The sequence below is a fragment of the Gobius niger genome, assembly GCF_951799975.1.
Source record: "Gobius niger genome assembly, chromosome: 18".
Lineage (NCBI taxonomy): Eukaryota > Metazoa > Chordata > Actinopteri > Gobiiformes > Gobiidae > Gobius > Gobius niger.
Genome location: NC_136869.1, coordinates 13,146,904 through 13,165,520, shown reverse-complemented (window position 1 = coordinate 13,165,520; position 18,617 = coordinate 13,146,904). Strand labels below are relative to the sequence as shown.

At 40.6% G+C, this 18,617-nt stretch overlaps 1 protein-coding gene across 4 annotated transcripts in view; it reads right to left on the bottom strand.

The window, feature by feature from the left end:
- ctnnd2a (catenin (cadherin-associated protein), delta 2a) overlaps window positions 1–18,617 on the bottom strand; it is a 223,842-nt gene that overhangs the window by 125,051 nt on the left and 80,174 nt on the right. For all 4 annotated transcript variants that reach the window (XM_079576430.1, XM_079576428.1, XM_079576429.1 and 1 more), the window contains exons 4-6: window positions 5,044–5,078; window positions 4,371–4,475; window positions 1,044–1,219 (exon numbers count right to left, since the gene is read on the bottom strand). In XM_079576430.1, coding sequence (XP_079432556.1) covers window positions 1,044–1,219; window positions 4,371–4,475; window positions 5,044–5,078 — 316 coding nt within the window. The remainder of the gene's footprint in view (window positions 1–1,043; window positions 1,220–4,370; window positions 4,476–5,043; window positions 5,079–18,617) is intronic.

Genomic DNA, 18,617 nt, shown 5'->3' with positions numbered 1-18,617 from the left:
ACCATAGGTATGTCAATTATTTCAAGTTTTTCTCCTATTCTGCACAATTGAAATCTATGTGACATTTGAAGCAAACATAATGATTGCCTAAAATAGCATGTATTGGCCATGTATGTACGTGGTTTGCACCTGGCTGTCAGTAGCTGTGCCCGTGTAGAGGGCTTTTCATGAACAACGAGCCCCGCTGCTGACAACGCTGGCCCCATTACAGTGACAAGCCAAAAACATCAGCGCCAGCGATACACACACACACACCCATGCACAGGCAGAGATGATGAGGGGAGAGGATGGGACAGGGGATGGAGGGAGGGGTAGAGGGCACGACAAACACAGCAGAAATATGAAACTACAAATGACTTTCATACATAGGCTTTCCTGAATGCTAGTTTCCACATCTATTGTTAAATAATTGTCAGTGGATGAACCGTAGCGGTAGCTGCTGCATTTATATACTGTATTTTTTAAAGACAGCTTGTTAATTTTACTGCTTGACAAGGTGCAAGCTAAACAGACAGACATAACAAGCTTGTGTTTGCCTGGTAGTCAATGTAAAGGCCCATTAAATGCAGGCACTAAATGAAACCAAGGACAATGCAATAACTTACATGGAAAGATATTGCATCTGATAAACTCTATGTCCATGCTTTATGCACACATTGTACAAATATAGATAGAAAAAGCAAGAAAAAGATTTAGTAGTTGCTCTTGTGCAAGACATTTCCCTGCAATAACAACTAAAAAAGTGCTCAAAGTGATTGTCAGTGCATTTTTGTACAATCTGGGGGATTTGTACTTTATAGATCCGACAAAGTTCATTCATGGATATGGCTCTGACAGTAATACCACATGGTTTTCAAATAATCCAGTGTCAACCAAACTATGGAAAGTAGCACCGATTTCATTTGCAAGAGCTTCAGGGAAAGTACTGAAAATCACTCCAAAGATTGAGCCATCACACTTCATGCATATGTTTTTTTTAAAGTTACCCATCTCCGCAATGTTATTTTTGCCAGCAATTTCCTCTCTCTCTTGAAAGGTCCTACCTGGTTGTAGCTGTGCACGGCTCCCCCGACCTGCCCGCTGCGCGGAAGAGCTGCGGCGGAGGAGATGTTGTCACCGAGGGTGAGGGTCTGGTTGCTATGGTAGCTGGCAGAGTACTGAAGCGAAGCCTCCGGGGTGGAGTTGAGCTGCAAGGAACTCTGGGAAAGAAGAGCCGGTCCTATAAAGGAGAGGGTTGGGGGTGGACAGGCGAAAAAGAGGCAGAGAGACGAGCAATGAGTTTAGTTTGTCAATGTTTGTAAGCGAGCGTAAAAAAGACACAAAAGAGGAAGTTGATGCGAGCAGAAAGAAGAACAGATTAACAGTGAGAGAAGACGAGGGAGCGATTGAGAGGAAAATGGGAGAGAGAGAGAGAGTGGCAATTTAGAGCAGATAGTGCAGCAGTGCAGCACTCTGTGAGTTGGAGATGGCATACATAATTTATTAGCAGAACGAAAGAGAAGCAGAGGAATATGGGGAGCATAGGAGGGAGAAGGAGAACCAGAAGAGGGACAGGATGGCAGGACTTGGACAGATAAAAGTTGTAATGGACTAAACAACTGACAATTAAAGAAAAGTTTATTCAAAAAGGCGACTGTTGTACTTGCACTGCTTTCCTCAGGGAGATCGATATGTAAATGACTAGCAACTAATAATATTTAAACAACTTTTTATTCAGGAAGATACTAAAGATAAAATTTGAAATTATTGAGCAGCAAATACTGTATTCACTTCTAAGGTTAACACTCATAATTTATAGGAAATATTAAACTTTTATATTGTAAAGTCTGGAGAAGTACCAGGGGCTATTACAGTCCTCTATATGCATTAGGCAGCTGAGTGAATGAGCAGTTATATTGGCCAGATTTGTGCGTGTGGGAGTTTGCACGGTTAGTTTTATTGAAGGTCTATGATCTGTGCTCTTTTCGCCGTTGTATAAATACTTGATACTAGATACACTTTTTCCCTCATTCAATATGTTTCAGCACAGAACATTCCTGTTTTTACAGATGGTGGCAGAGGAACAGAAAACAAGAACGCTTTGTCAAACTTTTAAAAGCCATGTCCTTAAATATATGGGGAATGCTTCTTTACAAATCCTATATAAAATGCTCCTTATTATTCATCTCCATATCTTCATATCCCCCACACTCTCCCAGAATCCTTTTCAAACTATGAGTCTTAACGCTGTGAACCAGGATCAACTCCTCTGCTTCTCGCCCTCACAAAAGACTCATCTTTCTCTCCCTTTGCTTGCTTTTTATGAATTATTAATCAGCACTTTCAGTTACGCACACTCAGTGGGCTCCCAATTTTATCGTCAGTTCTGGTGTTTGTTGCACGGCGCTGGCAAAACTGTATCAGTCTCAGAGTATGATGTAACTGCACTGTCTGTCTGTGGGACGGGAAAGTCATCAAGTATGTAGAAATGTGTCTATGCATATGAGACCAGCTAGTGCTAGACGAGAGATTGTGTTGACACTTTGAGAACGCAATACCTCCGTGATAATTAGTTTAGGTGTCCAGAACAATATTTGTTTTACACTGAGTAGTCAAATTTCTATAAAGACTCAAGGCACGCATTGCAGTCTACTATTTCCATGGCTTATATAAAAGTGTGCTCCGGAGTTCGGACTACGCTACTTTTAGAGGATAACATTAAATCGTTATTTATCATACTGGATCAAGCTTTCAAGTCATAGCCTTGACTGTGGTGCTCAGCCACTGAATGTTTGCTTGCGTATCAGTATGACGCTCTGCGAGGGCATTTATCCCTTTTCTGTGGAAGCATAATCAGACTTGAATGGTAGGACTAGCGCAATGTCTCGAGTTCATGTCTCCGGGTCCCGTACCAATGGTAAATAAACTTCTGCCTATTTTTCATCTATCCTCTCGAACACCATTGTTAATTCTCTAGCAGCTACCACTAAAGACATGTACGGTGGGGAAACACAACAGGGGAACACCGTAAAAGGGATTGTGAAATCTCAGTGAATGAATAAAAGTGAACACCTGAGAAATGTATCAAATTAGATAAATAATTGATTCTGTCATTATACAATTGTACAACGAAATTGTGTAGGGTTAGGACCACTAATGATTGTATGTGCAGTACTATATAAAGCTGTACAGTACGGTATAAGACATTAAAATTGAATTGTAGAGACAAACGTCAAGATATCATTATCATGATGCTGTAAACTCGCCCTTTGACACTTCCGCAGAGGTTGTATCTAAGTGCTTGTAGCTTTATTATGACACAAGCCCAAGAGCTACTGCTAAGGTATATACGAACCACACATTATAAAATTCCCCTGCCGTTCAGGTATTTATTCCATGTTATGATATACAGTATAGTAAGATTATAGGATTAAGTTTACTATAAGGGGAAAACAATATCTCATGTCACGTTGTGCAGAGCGATATGTGCATGGCCACTTCTGAAATGCCATCCATTAAAGCAATATCAACTATCAAAAAGGTCAGCAGACAATAAGTGAAAATGGGAAGGCAGTCTTCCAAACCAGTGACCTGCAATGGAAATGCCAGGCGCGTTTAGCAAGCGCCCATACACCAGGCTGTATGCCACTCACGGCTTTGATTTCCTTGGAGTATCACAACACTCAGCCGTGAAGAGCCGCAAATCACTTTAAATGGACTCTAGGAATAAAGCACTGGCAATTTACTGTACAACTAATCATAATATTGGCAGCCAGTCTTGACGTAAACAGTCAAGGATTCATGTGGGATTCGGTGCAAAGTGTGGAGTTTTGCTTTGTGATGCTGCACAGACTTATTCTGAGTTCTGCTCATCCCTCAAAGGCGCTATAGAGAACATGTTTATTTTCTCAATGCCCTAAACATAACAAGAAATCCAGCCAAAATGTATTTACTTTTGGAAATGAGGTGTCTTCAAGATAATTCCATCTGTTGTCCGAATTGGATGTGTCAGTGCAGCCTCTCTCTAACTTTATTTACAATCAGCAAAGCCAACATGATATAGAAGTTGGACGCGCTGCTACTTTTCCAACATGGAACGTGTTCAAAGGGTCTAAATGACTTAAAAATATAACTGTATTGGTATTTGTAACTAGTGTCTCTTTCTTCCACACTCAAAACGCCAGCCCATACTCCGATATACACACACAGTCATATTTGTTTCTCTGCGTTTTAAAGTCTAGACACCTTCGCCAAACTCTGATCTTGTTCGTACATAATTATCAAGGCTAAGGGGTCCTAAAACAGTTTATAAAATGCCTGGATAAAGCTCCTTTATAATCCCAAGGATTCACGCAATGTGCAAACGAACAAGAAGATGGTTTTGTACTCACGGTCAGCACTGTCCAGTATGCCAGATTCTTGTAGGGAACGGATGCAAGAATCCACCAGCTCTAGGCCTGTGGTCAGCTCATCCTCAATATCCTTCTGCCCATCTGCTGTGGAGGAGAGGAAAGATGGTCAGAAAGATGGCGTAAACATTTGACAACATGTGATTTAGTCTCTGATTCTGTCTGACTTTATCTGTTGCGCACAATGCTTTAGATGGAGCAGTGCAGGTAGGGAAACTTAAGCAAAATGTTTTCTTACACAATATTGACAGCAAGGCAATACGAACACAAACAAAATTCATCTTGTTGGCCTGACCGAGGAGAAAAAAAAGTTGGTCAGGCCTAAGTTCAGTGACACTATTTGCCCAGAGAATGAGATCAGCTGAACATCCTGAACTTCCCGAATGACCAGGTTATTCCAGGAGACATCATTTTCACACATGGATCGGCTACCACAGAGTCCAGATCTTAACCCCATTGAGAATCTTTGGGGAATGCTGGAGAAGGCTTTGCACAGCAGTCACACTATATACAGTACATATATAAAAGCAAGAATGTTTAAACCTCAAGATTCTACAGCTCAAAACTAGCATTACGCTGTATTGTCACTCAAATACTTTAGCATGCAAAGCAACAATACCACAAATTGTGACAAAACAGATTTATTGCAAATTACCTTGTGCATTCCAGCGATACTGCTCGTCTGATGAACTGCAAAAGAGAACACGTTTTAGGTGCATTTTAGTCCGTAACATGATCCTGTATGTTCCACTGGGGTTATAGGTTGGTGCTCAGTGTAATGGTGACATTACTTAACATTCATTCATTCATTCAACCATGAACACTGTGGGAAATGGCACATACAGATTGATCACTCACTCAAATACATTAGACGAGAGGTGCCAAAAGTGGGGCAGCCAAATTTGGACCTCCAAGGATTTTTATTTGGCCTGCGATATGGCACATTGATTTGTATTGTGAGTACTTACTACCTGAATAGATTGTCAGCAATTACTAGGGATTAGATGTATGCATTTGATCTTTTTAGATGCAAAAGATTATTGCATTAGGCCTTTCATCTGCCATTTGGCCCTCAAAGCAAAAAAAAACACGTTAAGACTTTAAATATTTGTAAAAACACCACCCAAAAAACATGTATTGGCACATAATTGACTGCTGGTTGAAAATATGGGAGAAACAAAGAAAAAATTGTATTGAGCTGTGCGCAATCAATGCAGTCACCGCTACAGTAGCTGTATATTTATCTAGAGAGAGACTGATGTGACTTGATTCACACCATTAAAATGCTGTCTGAGGCCATTCCATTCAGGGGGCTTGTTATTTCACAAACCATCTAATTGAATGCCTGTCAGTGGCTGTGAATCTTGTTACCACTGAACCATTAGTGTCTAAAATGCCTCAGTTTATGTACATTCTCATTGAAGCATATGTGAATTGGAGAATGCATTTACATGTGTTGTTTATCTATCCTTTAGAAAGCTTGGTTGCATGTAATGGAGGCTGTTCTAAATAGCCAGTGTAAATAGAGGGAATGAATCTGTTTTTCTTTAAAGACGCTGGTTTCAAAGGCGTCAGTGTCAGAGGATCTTTTTAACTGAGACCGTGAGTGACATTTCAAAATACTAGACATTTTATAGCACATAAAGGACAGTGCCGCAGTTAGTTTATTCCCCAGTCACGATCAAGCTCTCTGTTTTCAAATCCGAGTCTGAATCACTAAAGAGTGATCGGAATAGCGTCCAAGTTTACTTTTGTCGTTAGAAATTGAAGCAGCCGTCGCAGTCTGAATCACCACATAAGTCAAGGCTGGGGCATGTTTAGAAATCCTCCAAAAATATTGATACAGGAAATTACAAGGAAAGTTTTAAGTCCAGATAAATTTAAACAGATGCAAATGATGTCCAAAGATATAAAGCAGGGGTCCTCAAACTACGGCCCGTGGGCCAAATCCGGCCCACCAGATGATTCAACCCGGCCCCTCACTTGTAGAGTACAAATTCCTGAGTATGTCAAAAAACAAAGTAAGTCTCTGGCCCATTCCTGTTTTTAACTAAATAACTAGTATACTCATTCCAGCCACTAAGGGGCAACTTAAAAAAATAAAAATGTTCCACACATGTCCAGCAGAGGGCCCTGATATAAAAAGAGTCATGATATGAACAACACAATATATCCACGTGGTAAATGAAGCTTACCACCACAGAGTGTGGAGTGAATGAATAATGACTACAGTACTTATGAAACTTGTGACACAGGCTTGTAAAGCACAATACAAGTAAAAGCAGTTATTACTTTGGGCACATTACACAATGATATTTTATTTGAAAATATAAATAAATGGAAAACCTGTGGTATTTCAAATAAAAAACAGAGTGTGAAGACTTGATTACTATTTTTGGAAACCACTACAGCGAAACAAATATGTGCCTGGAATCAAGTGTTGATCTTATGGACAATGAGGCCTGCACCATTTTGGTCTGGGTCATACAATTCTATGTTGTAGCCAACCCGGCCCGGCCCCCCCCTCACAGTCAGGAATGATAATGTGGCCCCCAGAGAAAAAAGTTTGAGGGCCCCTGATATAAAGGGTCTCATGGTGCCTACTCCTGCTCTAAAGAGTATATATCTGGGGCATGTTCAGGGTGAGTTTTATGGCAATCAGATGTCAGGGCAGTGAGTTTTTCAAAATGTAGTGAATAAGCAAGGCAAGTATCAGGAATAGCAATTCTGTTATCACAAATTGTGATCAAATTAACTGAAGGCGCCTCCAAAATTGATTCCCAATGACCTGCAGCATCGCTTTTGTTTTTTCATCTTAAAAATGTCTTTGAATACAGGGGCATATTCACCACACATACCTATTAAATTCCGGTTCATTGGGGCTTTTTCCCAAGTTCTGGCACACGCTGAGCGAAGAATACAAATCAACGACATCAAAACAAAAAATCAGGACGAAGTCTGAGTCAATAAAACGCGAACGCAAGTCTCAAAGAGCAGCCCGATAACTCCACTCACCTTTATTTTAAAACTTACTAGAACGCAAAGTTTAGGCACACTAATTGCAAAGCCGATTTATACTGGCTATCCATCGCGAGCTTCATTCCAGGTGTGCTGCTGCCATTGCCAAGACAATTTATTATGAGAGAAAGAAAAACAGAGTCATAAGAAAATCTGAGAAAACACCACAACAGATGCTACTTCCATACAAATCAAATATGCTCATGTGCAGAATAAACTTGGAGACGCTTGACATTTAGGCATGACTTCTGTTTATCTTTCCCTCCAGATGCTGCTTCCTTTGATTCTGTTTTATTTAAAGGTCCTTATTATTCAGCACAAAATCACAGCGATGCCACGGAGCACGACTAATGAGGTAGTGAGCATGAATGCGAAAAGTAGGATTCCTTACCTCATCTCCTATTATGACCAACTTTATTGTTTCAAACCTTTCCAGATTACTTGTTTCAAAGTGATGGCGTAAAGCAGAAGCAACAAGGCCGTGTCATTAAGGTTGCAAAATGAATTGCGAGGGAAAAAAAAGAAAATTCGCACAAACGGACAGAGAAAATGGCCGGTCTCCATGGGTTCTTAACATCTAACCTTGTAGCTTACAACTCAAAAAATCTGAAATGCATCATTCTTTATTCTCTTTCAAAAGTGGCCATTGTGTTAACTCCACATTATGCATATCATTACTTCGGCAGCAGATCATGATGCATGAACAGAAAATTACTATTGAAATTATTGCTTATAAAACTGTTTAGAAGAACGCTAAGGTTATCAGATATGTGGGCTTGAGGAAGAACAAAGGGACAATTCAAAGATTCAAAGAAGACACAAATTTACCCCAAAAGTAAAAGCAATTTAACAGCAACAAAGAAAAAATCCGCAGGAAGCATCACAGTCATTGTAGCAGATTTATTCTCCTCTGACACATAGGTTGTTTCATCCAATTTAAGTTCCCACTGAGAGGTCTTTTTACCAAACTTCCCACGTAGAAGTGACTTTGATTCATGCAGGTCAAAGTCATATGAAAAGGAAGTTTACGGAGCAAAAAAAAAAAAAAAAAAGAAGCTTTTATCAGGACAACATGAGGTACAAGAAAAAGACCAAATAATTATAGTTTGGATAATTCCACTGATTTTTGAGCTGTGCTGAGAAAGGGCTTAAGGCAATAAACATGTTGCCTTTTTCTGATTCACTTGTCAGATTGCTTGTTTAACAGATCACTTAAATTGTCATACACTCATTACAGATCAAATGAATATCCTTCAAATAGGCTTAACATTTAAACTCCGGCATAGACAACCTACTTGGTGCCACACTCCTTTGTAAGCTCTAGAGTCTATCTTTATTTATTCTCTTTTGAGGGAAAGCTAAATCTATCTCATGATGAAACTGTGTCGGAGGAATCAGTGCATCTCTGTCAGTGTGTCAGTGAAGTGGACTTGGAGAAAGAGTGACGAAAGGACGCACACTGTCACGGATGAGGGTCTGAGAGAGGCTCTGTATTATTCCACCGCATTGCAAGCTCTTGCATGCAAAGCCACAACTCCACATAAACTAGAGTTTGTCACACTCAGAGTGCTTAAAAAGACATGTCAATACTCCTTGCCCACTGTGAACTACAACCAGTAGCTTACAAGAGTCTCAATTGATCGTGGACATTAAGATGTAAAATAGGATACTGCTACTTCTACTACCACCACCATTACTTCGGCTAGGACAATAAAACCCATAGTCTACTACTACTTCCAAGTCTTGAAAGTCCTATAGTATTGCATCTTGTCTTGAGTAAAATAAAAGTATGTATAGGACTTCATCCACAGTGTGCGTTGTTATAAATTATTATAAATACGCTAATGAGACGTTCCCTATCGAGAAAAAGTTAAACTGTCTTGTATACTGTACATGAAACAATATCCCCAGCTGCAATAAAAACAGAGATTTTACTGCAAGTGCTTGTGTTCTTAATAAGTTTAAGACATAAATATGAACTGCAGCAGCGCTATAAAGGGAGAAATTCGAGCAGTAGCATATACTTCATGAATCATTAGTCGGCTGTGTTAAGAGCATTAGGCTGACAGAGTTACCCACTGCCACGCGCCGTTCAGCTCCAATCCTCGAGCTGCCTCCCTTTCTAGATAGTAGCACTTTAGGAACATTTTGCCACGACTTGATAAGGCTGTCAGCGCGGATGTTCGTGCTCCACAATAAACAAGCACACATGCACGCTGCTGTCTGCCTCTCATTTAAGCTTTTTGGACACAGATACCTGCAATGAACTACAAAGTAAAGAGTCTTACCGCACAGCTCAAAAGTGAAACTGCAGAATGAAAAACCATGTGGTATCCGTCACATTTGCCAACTGTACAAATGCCAAGTGTAGTGGGCAAACAGTGTGTGTGTGGAGTAAAAATAGACATTCAACAAAGCATGAAGCCCATATTTCTTGACATTCATTGCAGCTAAGATTTCTGTTGAGAGTAGGCTTCCATGCTCGGAAAACTACACTGGTTAAAAACTGAGAACCTATATAAGCCATTGTTTGGTTTTGAGTGCACTAGCTATAGCTTAGTAATTATATTTGAATAGAATAATAAACAAGTCAGGAGAGGCCTCCCACAGTGCAGTGAGGGGCAGGAGGATTCGTCTACTGTTCATGTTTTGCGATGATCGGGAAACTGAAGTACCCGTGGAAAACCCACACAGATAAGGAAAACTCTACAAATGGAAACTCCCCTCAGAGAGGCTCTACTCCGCCCGAGAATCAAATCCAGGACCCGACTGCTGCTGAGTGGAGAGTACTAGCCGCTGAGCCACTCTGCCAACACAAAATGTATTTAGACCAGTTTAATGCTGGCAAGAAACACCGTCAACACATTTTGGGAGACAGTATTAACGTATGTTTTATTACATAATCCTCCACAATTGAAGTCGTAACAAATGGTCGTGCGCTCCTCATTGATCTCATTTGTCGTCGCCGCTGGGGTCTGCGAGGACACATGTCAAGGTCAGCTGACACAGGCTGCAGGCTAAGAGCAATCCGGTGTCCCGCTCAAGGACAAACAGATGAAATGAATGAGCGCCTTCAGGGCACAGCAGCGTGGGCCGTGTGTCGTACTCACAAAGTACTATTTTCAACCTCTGTCAACTGAAAGACTGACAGCACCTCCCCACAGCTCAGAGCAAAAACACAAGAAAAACCCAAAATGTACAAAAGCTCACGTCCTTTTTGCTTTAACAAACCTTATTTCAATGAGCAATAATTAGTTTAAAATGGGTCCTAACATTTCCATTTACTCTTTAAATATACATAAGCCTGTAGCCATTTGGCCAAAGAGAGAGCGAGAGAGGCGAAAGGAGGCCTGTTAAAACTAATTATTAAATGTTTTATTCACTGCCAAATTTTAAGTGCAGCTCAGATATCATTGTACTTCACCCCATTACAGTCAAGTGTAATGCTTATATCACCCCTCTGAGTAAAGCGGACATAAAAGGAAACCCATTCAATACGTTGAACAAGACATTATGGAAATACCTACAATATTGTAATGTTGGCTTTTTCAGTGATAGCAAATGCCATTTCAAGGTTAATTGGGTGAGAAAGTCAGTCTATAAAGAAATGTCTGCCATCTCTTACAATGTACTGTCCTTTGATATCATCTAAGAAAAATAAAGATGTTGATGAAAAGCACAATGACACAGCCGCTCGTAGATGCTAGTGTGATGCTGGGATACACCTTGAATCTCTTACGAGGAAGCATGTATCCACTATTTGCTGTCCTTACAAGACTACTTCATCATTGTCAGCCTCAAAGTGTGTCATCGTAGTGATAATCTGTCAATCAAAACAGAGAAGAAAGCTTTTACGTGTGAAGAACCGACACAAACCGACTCATATAAACAATAACAAAAGTCAAAACATTCAAAGAGAAAAATGTGATGTGTTTTGCTTATGTTGATTCCCGTATGGTCTGTCTCTCCTCAGACGTACACAGGGCTACACAGAGTATTTGTGCGAGTGTGTGTAGGAGCATCCGTGCACAATAATCTATTCACGAGCCGATCTATTGTTCACACACTGAGGCTGAGGACAAACTTTTGTGGTTCTGACAGATGAGTGACACTTCAACACAGCGGATGGAAGAGAATTGTCTAGTCAAGTATTCACAAAAATGTCTTCTAATGCCTGACTACTGACGGCTGTAACAAAAACCCAAGAAAAAAAAAACAAAAAAAAAACAATGCGCCTTAGTTTGACAACCCCAACAGAGATATGCAGTTCTTCTCTGGTGTCAGGCAGTACTTTCAAGAGCAATGTTTTAATATTCACAGGGCGCTGCAAATGTTGGAGTTTCTGAAAACAATATATGGCTTATAGAAGGGAAAATGCAAATGTAGCTTCGAAATGAAATAATTAGAAACCCATCAACTAATCTTGAAGCCCTATTTCAATCTAACTCTGAAATAATTGAATAACCTAATGCAGCAGTAGCTTCCACTACACAAGGTTTTAATGTAGGGCTTATCTATATAGCGTCATATTATCGCTAACATTTAAGTTAATATGTGAAGAGGGAATTCAATGCTGAAATCTGAAAGATGTTTGTACATTCATCTAAATGTGGACATCAAGGGGGCAGCACCTGCTCTGTGCACTATTTCAACCCATGAGCATCTGCCGTGTGTGGCTAAATCACTGAGCTATTAGAGTTATTATGATCGGTGACTATGGTCGTTTTGCACTGCAGAGATAATGACAGAATACCTCCATGCATAATTCACGGGGGGACGGGTGGCCTGACTTTGTATGCCCTATTTTATTGTGTTCTCGCAGACAGGGACTTTCTAATATTTATACTCATCTAACAAGGCTCAGTGCGGCCCGGCTGCTACACGTTATTGAACTGGAGATTAAAAGAGCTGCCGCGAGCATTAGAAAGTGTTTAAAATAAAGTTTCCCTTTTAAGGAATGTCAAGAGAGAGAAGCTATACTGCCTATACTGCTTAGTATAACTTCCTACTGATCCACTTTACATAATGTTTTCTTTTATAAAGCAGCCGCAGTTAAATCGCAACTAAAAATAGTAATTCATAGCCATAATGCATAATTTTTCACTCATTAAAAAGAATAAGAAGAGAGTCTAACTGTAACTGCATGTATAGTTGCTCTTGTGCGAGGTGGGTGCGGCATTGGATTCCATAGGCTTGTTTAGTCGGGGTCTCTTCTCTGGCTGAAGGGATGAAAACCCCCCACTGCGCAGGTAACCAAAGGTGACATTTAAATCTGGAATGGAAATGACAAGCTGACGGCCCGAGGGGTCGAGGGAAACCCAAGCACGCATGGACACACTCAAGGCCAATGGTGTGATGTCATGGTGGATGGGACAGCTCGGGGCTTTGGGGCCAGGCGCCAGTGACAGGGTAAATCACTCATCCCCGGAGGATAATCTAACAGTGATTTAGCGGGAGTCACCGAGCCACTGCTTCCAGCCCAATGGAGGGATACATTAGTTTGCATGTGAGAAAGAGGGGAAAGGTTAGGCACCATGAGCGGCCCCGCTCTCTTTGAAGCCCCCGCGAGACTAATTACCAATACGCGCCGGCTCCAAGCACGCACATCTGTAATCTTACACCATACAGGAAGTGTCACTGCTTGAGTGTGTGATCAGGATAATGGCCCAACAGGAGACTCGCACTGTCAATATTCATGATTCAGGAGGGACCGCACAAAGGGTGGGCCACCTTAGTGTTGCACAAAGACTCACAAATTATGAGACAAATTTAGATCAGCGGCCATTTTTTTGTGGGCAAAGTAAGATGAGCTAATGCAGGGGTGGGCAATTGATTTTTTACAAAAGGCCACATAAGTAACCTGAACGATAACTTAAATGTAATTCTGCAAAACTTTCTACCATTGCAAGAAAAAGACGGAATAAAAGTGATCGTAAAGTTAACATCAGGGCCAATATCATTGCTGTTCAGTCTGCTCCTTTTCATTCATATGCTTTAATGGCACTTTTGAATGAAATAAATATATAAAGCTTGCCCACCTCTGAGCCTTTTGGTAGTCTCTAAAGATAACGTTTAGTAGACAAAAAACACATTATCACTTTTGCTAAGTGCATATGTGGCGGGGTTAAAGACCTTCAGCCTTTTGAACCCATGACATTAAAGAACACATTGTGAGTGTGGTGACATAACTCCTTGGCTTGGCCCAAGTCTAAAGTTCAGCAATAAAACGGATATACAGTTTATTTTTATATTCTAACCTACAGTCAGCTTTCAGTAGAACAACTTTGAAAAAGGAGAAAGCGGTGTATTTATATAAAACTGGAGAGGATCTATAGGGTGAATCTCGGTTCAAAGCAACTAAGAACACCTTGTACTGCCAGAACCTGATAACTTTATTTACTTTTTAGCCTTTCAGTCATTTGCACTAAACGCTTCTCGCTCAGGGGTGGGCAAACTAAGGCCTGCCTAGCCCTTCAATCTGGCCCGTAAAAGATGATAAAGCCCAATATGCATGACCTAAAACGGGGGAAAGAAAAACATAACTGCAGATATTTTGTTTCTTTTTCAAATGTGCTTAGCAATTACAGTCTATTTGAGAATTTGAGAAAAAACCCAGTGTGGCCCCTGCATCAAAAACTTTGCTCATATCTGCTCTCGCTGTTATTTTTACTATTGGTCTTTTGATAAACAGTCCCCTCTGGGAAAACACCTTTAGAAACTCAAAATAAACGCATCCAATGTTACACAAATGAAAATTACCATACACTTAGCAGCAATGTTCATGCCTACTTTGGTCTCAAAATGCAAATCTATGCATGACATGTATAATAATGCACTCCGCTTCATCTCATGTAATTAATTCTATAATATTTTCCACAAGGGTGACTGGCCTCTTTGGAGTATAAAAACAGGCTCTGTAGCTGGGTAGGTGTATGGGTGGGCATGCAAGGTGATAGGGCAATTCACAAAGCCTATGCATGTATAGAATAATATATGGCTATGCATGATGCTTGTACAGTGAGGGAGATTGATAGATGGTATAATGTATGAGTCATAGCTGTCCATAGCAGGTTTGAATTAATTGCAAGTACAGGAGCTGCTTGGTCACGATCACACTATTTATCACCATATGTATGGAGATTGAATGACTAAAGCACCTATACATGCATGCACACAATATATTAGCAGGTCACAAATACGCATGCCCTTAGCCAACAAATATTGTGCTCTATGTTTTAGATTATAGAAGAAGAGCTTCACAAGGCAGAGCAAGTTTATTAGAAGACCACTATATGTCCACACAGTTCAAAGAAAACACAGAGTACATAAAAGAGATAAGCCTGAAGTGAAGTGTGCCGATAAAATGCTTACAGCTAAACAGATCCAATTCATTCATTCATCCTTTCATTTGAGCAGCTGAGTTTCACAATGTTCAGCTGATAGGAAACAAAACAATTTCAGCCTGGATTTGAACGTTGTCAGAGTTTTGTTTGTATACTTTATTGTCCCTGAAGAGTTCTCTTCATTCACTCCATACACGATGGTGGTATGTACAGTATGTAGTCACAGCTGCCTTTGGAGTTGACTGACAGAAGCGCGGCTGCACCAGTGTGAACCAAAGACCCGCCGACTGCCAAACAATCACTCACCACTCACTCCTCCAGTCTATTGGGTAGAGGTCGGCCATTCTCAGGGTGCTATGGCTTGCAAGAACTGGACAATCACAACCGATCACACCTGGGAGTCATTATGTGGTTTAATAATCACTTTTGTAAAATGCATATAAACCACAACCATCTGATGTGGACTCACTTGACTCTGACTCTTTTAACAGCATTCAGAGCTTCAAGGATTGTACCACATAAGCCTGTCTTCATTTGTCATTTACAACTTCAGTCCAAAGCATTTCTGGTCGACTTAAACCATCTTTATTTTTCCTTGTAGCTTTCTCCCTTATTCATGCTCTTTCCTGACCACATGTTTCAGGACAAAAAGTTCAGCATCTAGATAAGGGGAGCAATCCTATTAATTTCACCTGTCAGTCATTTTGAGAGATTAGTTTGTATAACAATTTTGAACTGCCACTGCATCTAGAGGCTACAGCAATTACTGGATAATTAGTGTTGTTTTTTCCACAAGTAAAGCTAAAACCCACTCACATTACTAAAGTAATGAGCTATTCCTACACTGCGTTAAAGGAAACTATACACCTACACATTTTCAGAGTAAGGCTTCTCTTGAATCCAAGGCACAAACCATAATTGGTCTTTGTGCTGCTTTAGCGTCACCAAATTATGAATGAACAAAAGAATGTAACAGAGAGAGTCAAGTATGAAGATGTCTGTTTATGTTTGTTAGGTTGATAGTACAGTAGCACTTGACTTATGATTACAGATTATGTATTAAGGCATTCATGCAAAAGTTGCACAGTAAAGTGAAGATATTACTGCGCGGATTTCAAACTACTCCTGGTATTATTACGCCTTACAATATAGTTCCCCCTTTTATCCGCTTAGAAAATCCACATTGTTTAATTTTGTGTATTATACTTTGTAGTGGAACACTTCACGTAACCATATTTAAATAGGGAAAACGTGTAAGAGCTTGGTAGCTTCTATCTTGACCTGTTTTGGAGCTACAGTGGAGAGGGGGAGAGGCTAAATGCAAACGCCGTCTGTGCTGTGTTTACGTGATTGAAGGCACGGGTGAAGACCAGACAGGTCCTAAAGAACTCGTCAAAGCTAAGGTAAGAACATATCTCAGTATGTAAAAACTGTGGCCTATTCCTTTAAAGCAGGAGTCACACCGTGTCACTGCAGGCTCATTCAACATCAGTCATGCCAGGAAACAACAGAACACCACTAGACAAAATACAGTTGCAGGATTTGGGATTTGATAATGTGCAAAATTCACAAACATAACAATATACGACGGGACATTCACCACCAACAACAGCAAAGTCCACGGCAGATGAACCAGTACCTATTTGAATGTTGTATAAATAGCCTTATATTTGCTTAATTGCATTGTTTGCACCAAGCCCATTCTCCCTAAGAATCCTGGTTGGTTTGAATCTATCCCACCAAATAAGGGTCAGGGACAAGTGTCAGTTGGCTGCCCCTGGACAGATTGAAGTGCTAACCATTGCCACCGTGCTCCCTCTCCACTTTAAGTGTAATGTACTTCATTTTCATTTCCCAAAGTGCATTTTAACTGCAGGATCTGAATCACAATTGGCTAATCTAAATTCAGTGAAACAAAAAAGAAATAAACGACAGAGAGAAAGGTCAAAAGACACATCCGACTGATGCACACACACACAGGGAAAACTATCACCTGTGTAACTTATATTCACAGGTCTGACATCTTTTCCACAAACTGCTGCCGGCTCTTACTCCAGTGGCTGTGGGGTACGGTGTCTCAAGACGGCCAAGCTTCACACACTTCTTTTCTGCAACATTTCTAGTCTCATCCAATGACGAATGCGCGCAGGAAGGCACTTGCTCCCATCAGTGATAAGTACAGCATTAGCCTAGAATAAAAAAAAACTTTGAAGTATCCCACTTCCCTGGTCACGTTTGCTGCGACAGATCTTTCCCTTACTGCTTTGGTGTGACCCTACACATTCTTAAAGCATGTCTCAGAGGCGTATGTTAACACGGGTAATTCATCTCTTGGAAATCTTTTTCTTGTCTACCATCTTTCTTTCCTTGTTCAGTCTTCTATGGTATTCCCCCGTCTCATCTTTCTTTGCCCATGATCCCTCGCATATTCTCGCACATGGCCCTTCAAAGTCTGCGGACGTCCCTCTGAACAGGTGTAATGGATTTAAATGTATTCAGTGATTGGAAAGAGAAATGGTTGGTTAAGTTTAACAGAACAGAAAGGTGACAACGCAAATGGAGCATTAAACTTGCCATGTCTCATTTGCTGCAGCCCTCTTTGTGAGCATGCCTTTTGTTCATGTATGAATTTGAATAATTGTGTTCATTTGATTGCGTTGTGCTAAGCATCGCAGCAGGGGCCCAGTGTAATAAAAGTATGAAAAAAAAAAAATCACTTGGCATCTTTTAAGACCAGATTAATTTAATCCTATTAAATGAAATCCTTTTTCTTTTTTTTCTTCAAACGTTGATTACAGTGACAGCACACATAAACTGGAGGACAACAACAAAAACAATACACAAAACATGCTTACAAAAATAGACTGAAAATTAATTAAGCACCAAATACGTACATACACACTCATTAGAAACCACAGCAATAACCTCTCAAGGTTTTTGAGCTGTCCATGGAATAAGAACATTGAGCACTACAGTGAACATCATTGTCTTTGATTGACAGAAAGGAGTACGATTTTCGACAAGGGCCCATCTTACATTATGAAAAAGCAAAACTGCTGCAGGCCACTTTTAATGCTGTGCTCTACACCAAATCATCCAAGCTGAAGAAAATACTATTGACCACAGCCACGAAACGTAATACGTATCTGGTTGTATTGAATGTGCAGAGAGCTGTCTGGTTAGACTGTGATTCATAAGTGCCAAAAATAAAGCCACTAGGTATTACTACCACGAGGGACGATTATGGCTACTGATGTCAAAATCACCAAACAGATAAGAGAGTGTTTAAATGGCCATCAGGTGGCTATTATATCACCTCCAGAGGCACATTAACTTGTGCTGCATTTGAATGGGCCAATTCTTCACCTGTCTGTCTGTCTCCCTCCTCTCATCTGCTCTTATACATTTAGCCTGTTTAGTTTTTCCTCTTGCTCTTCTTAACACTCCGTCCATTTTCCTCTCTTCTCCTCTGCCAGGGTTTGGTTGGTTCTTATCTATTCGCACCACTATCTGGTGCTAGGGGAAGATAAGCATGCATTTGCATGTTTAATGAAGCAAACACCCCAGATTCCCCTCAGCAACAGGACACACTCACTCACACAGAGCACAGTGCATGTACGCACACAAACAGACAGTACATAGACACACACAGGCAGTGATGGGAGCCCTATAGGCCTAACTCTCCTTCAGACTCACCAGCTGCTAACTCCAACAAACAGGGGCTGCCTGCACCACAGGAGAGAGGGGCACCATCTAAACAATGGTCTATTTTAGGATGGAGCCCCAAATGAATGTCAATATTTACCTAATCTAACAAAAATATTGTCCACTGATGTGATAATTTAAAGCAGTACTAAGTAACTCGTGC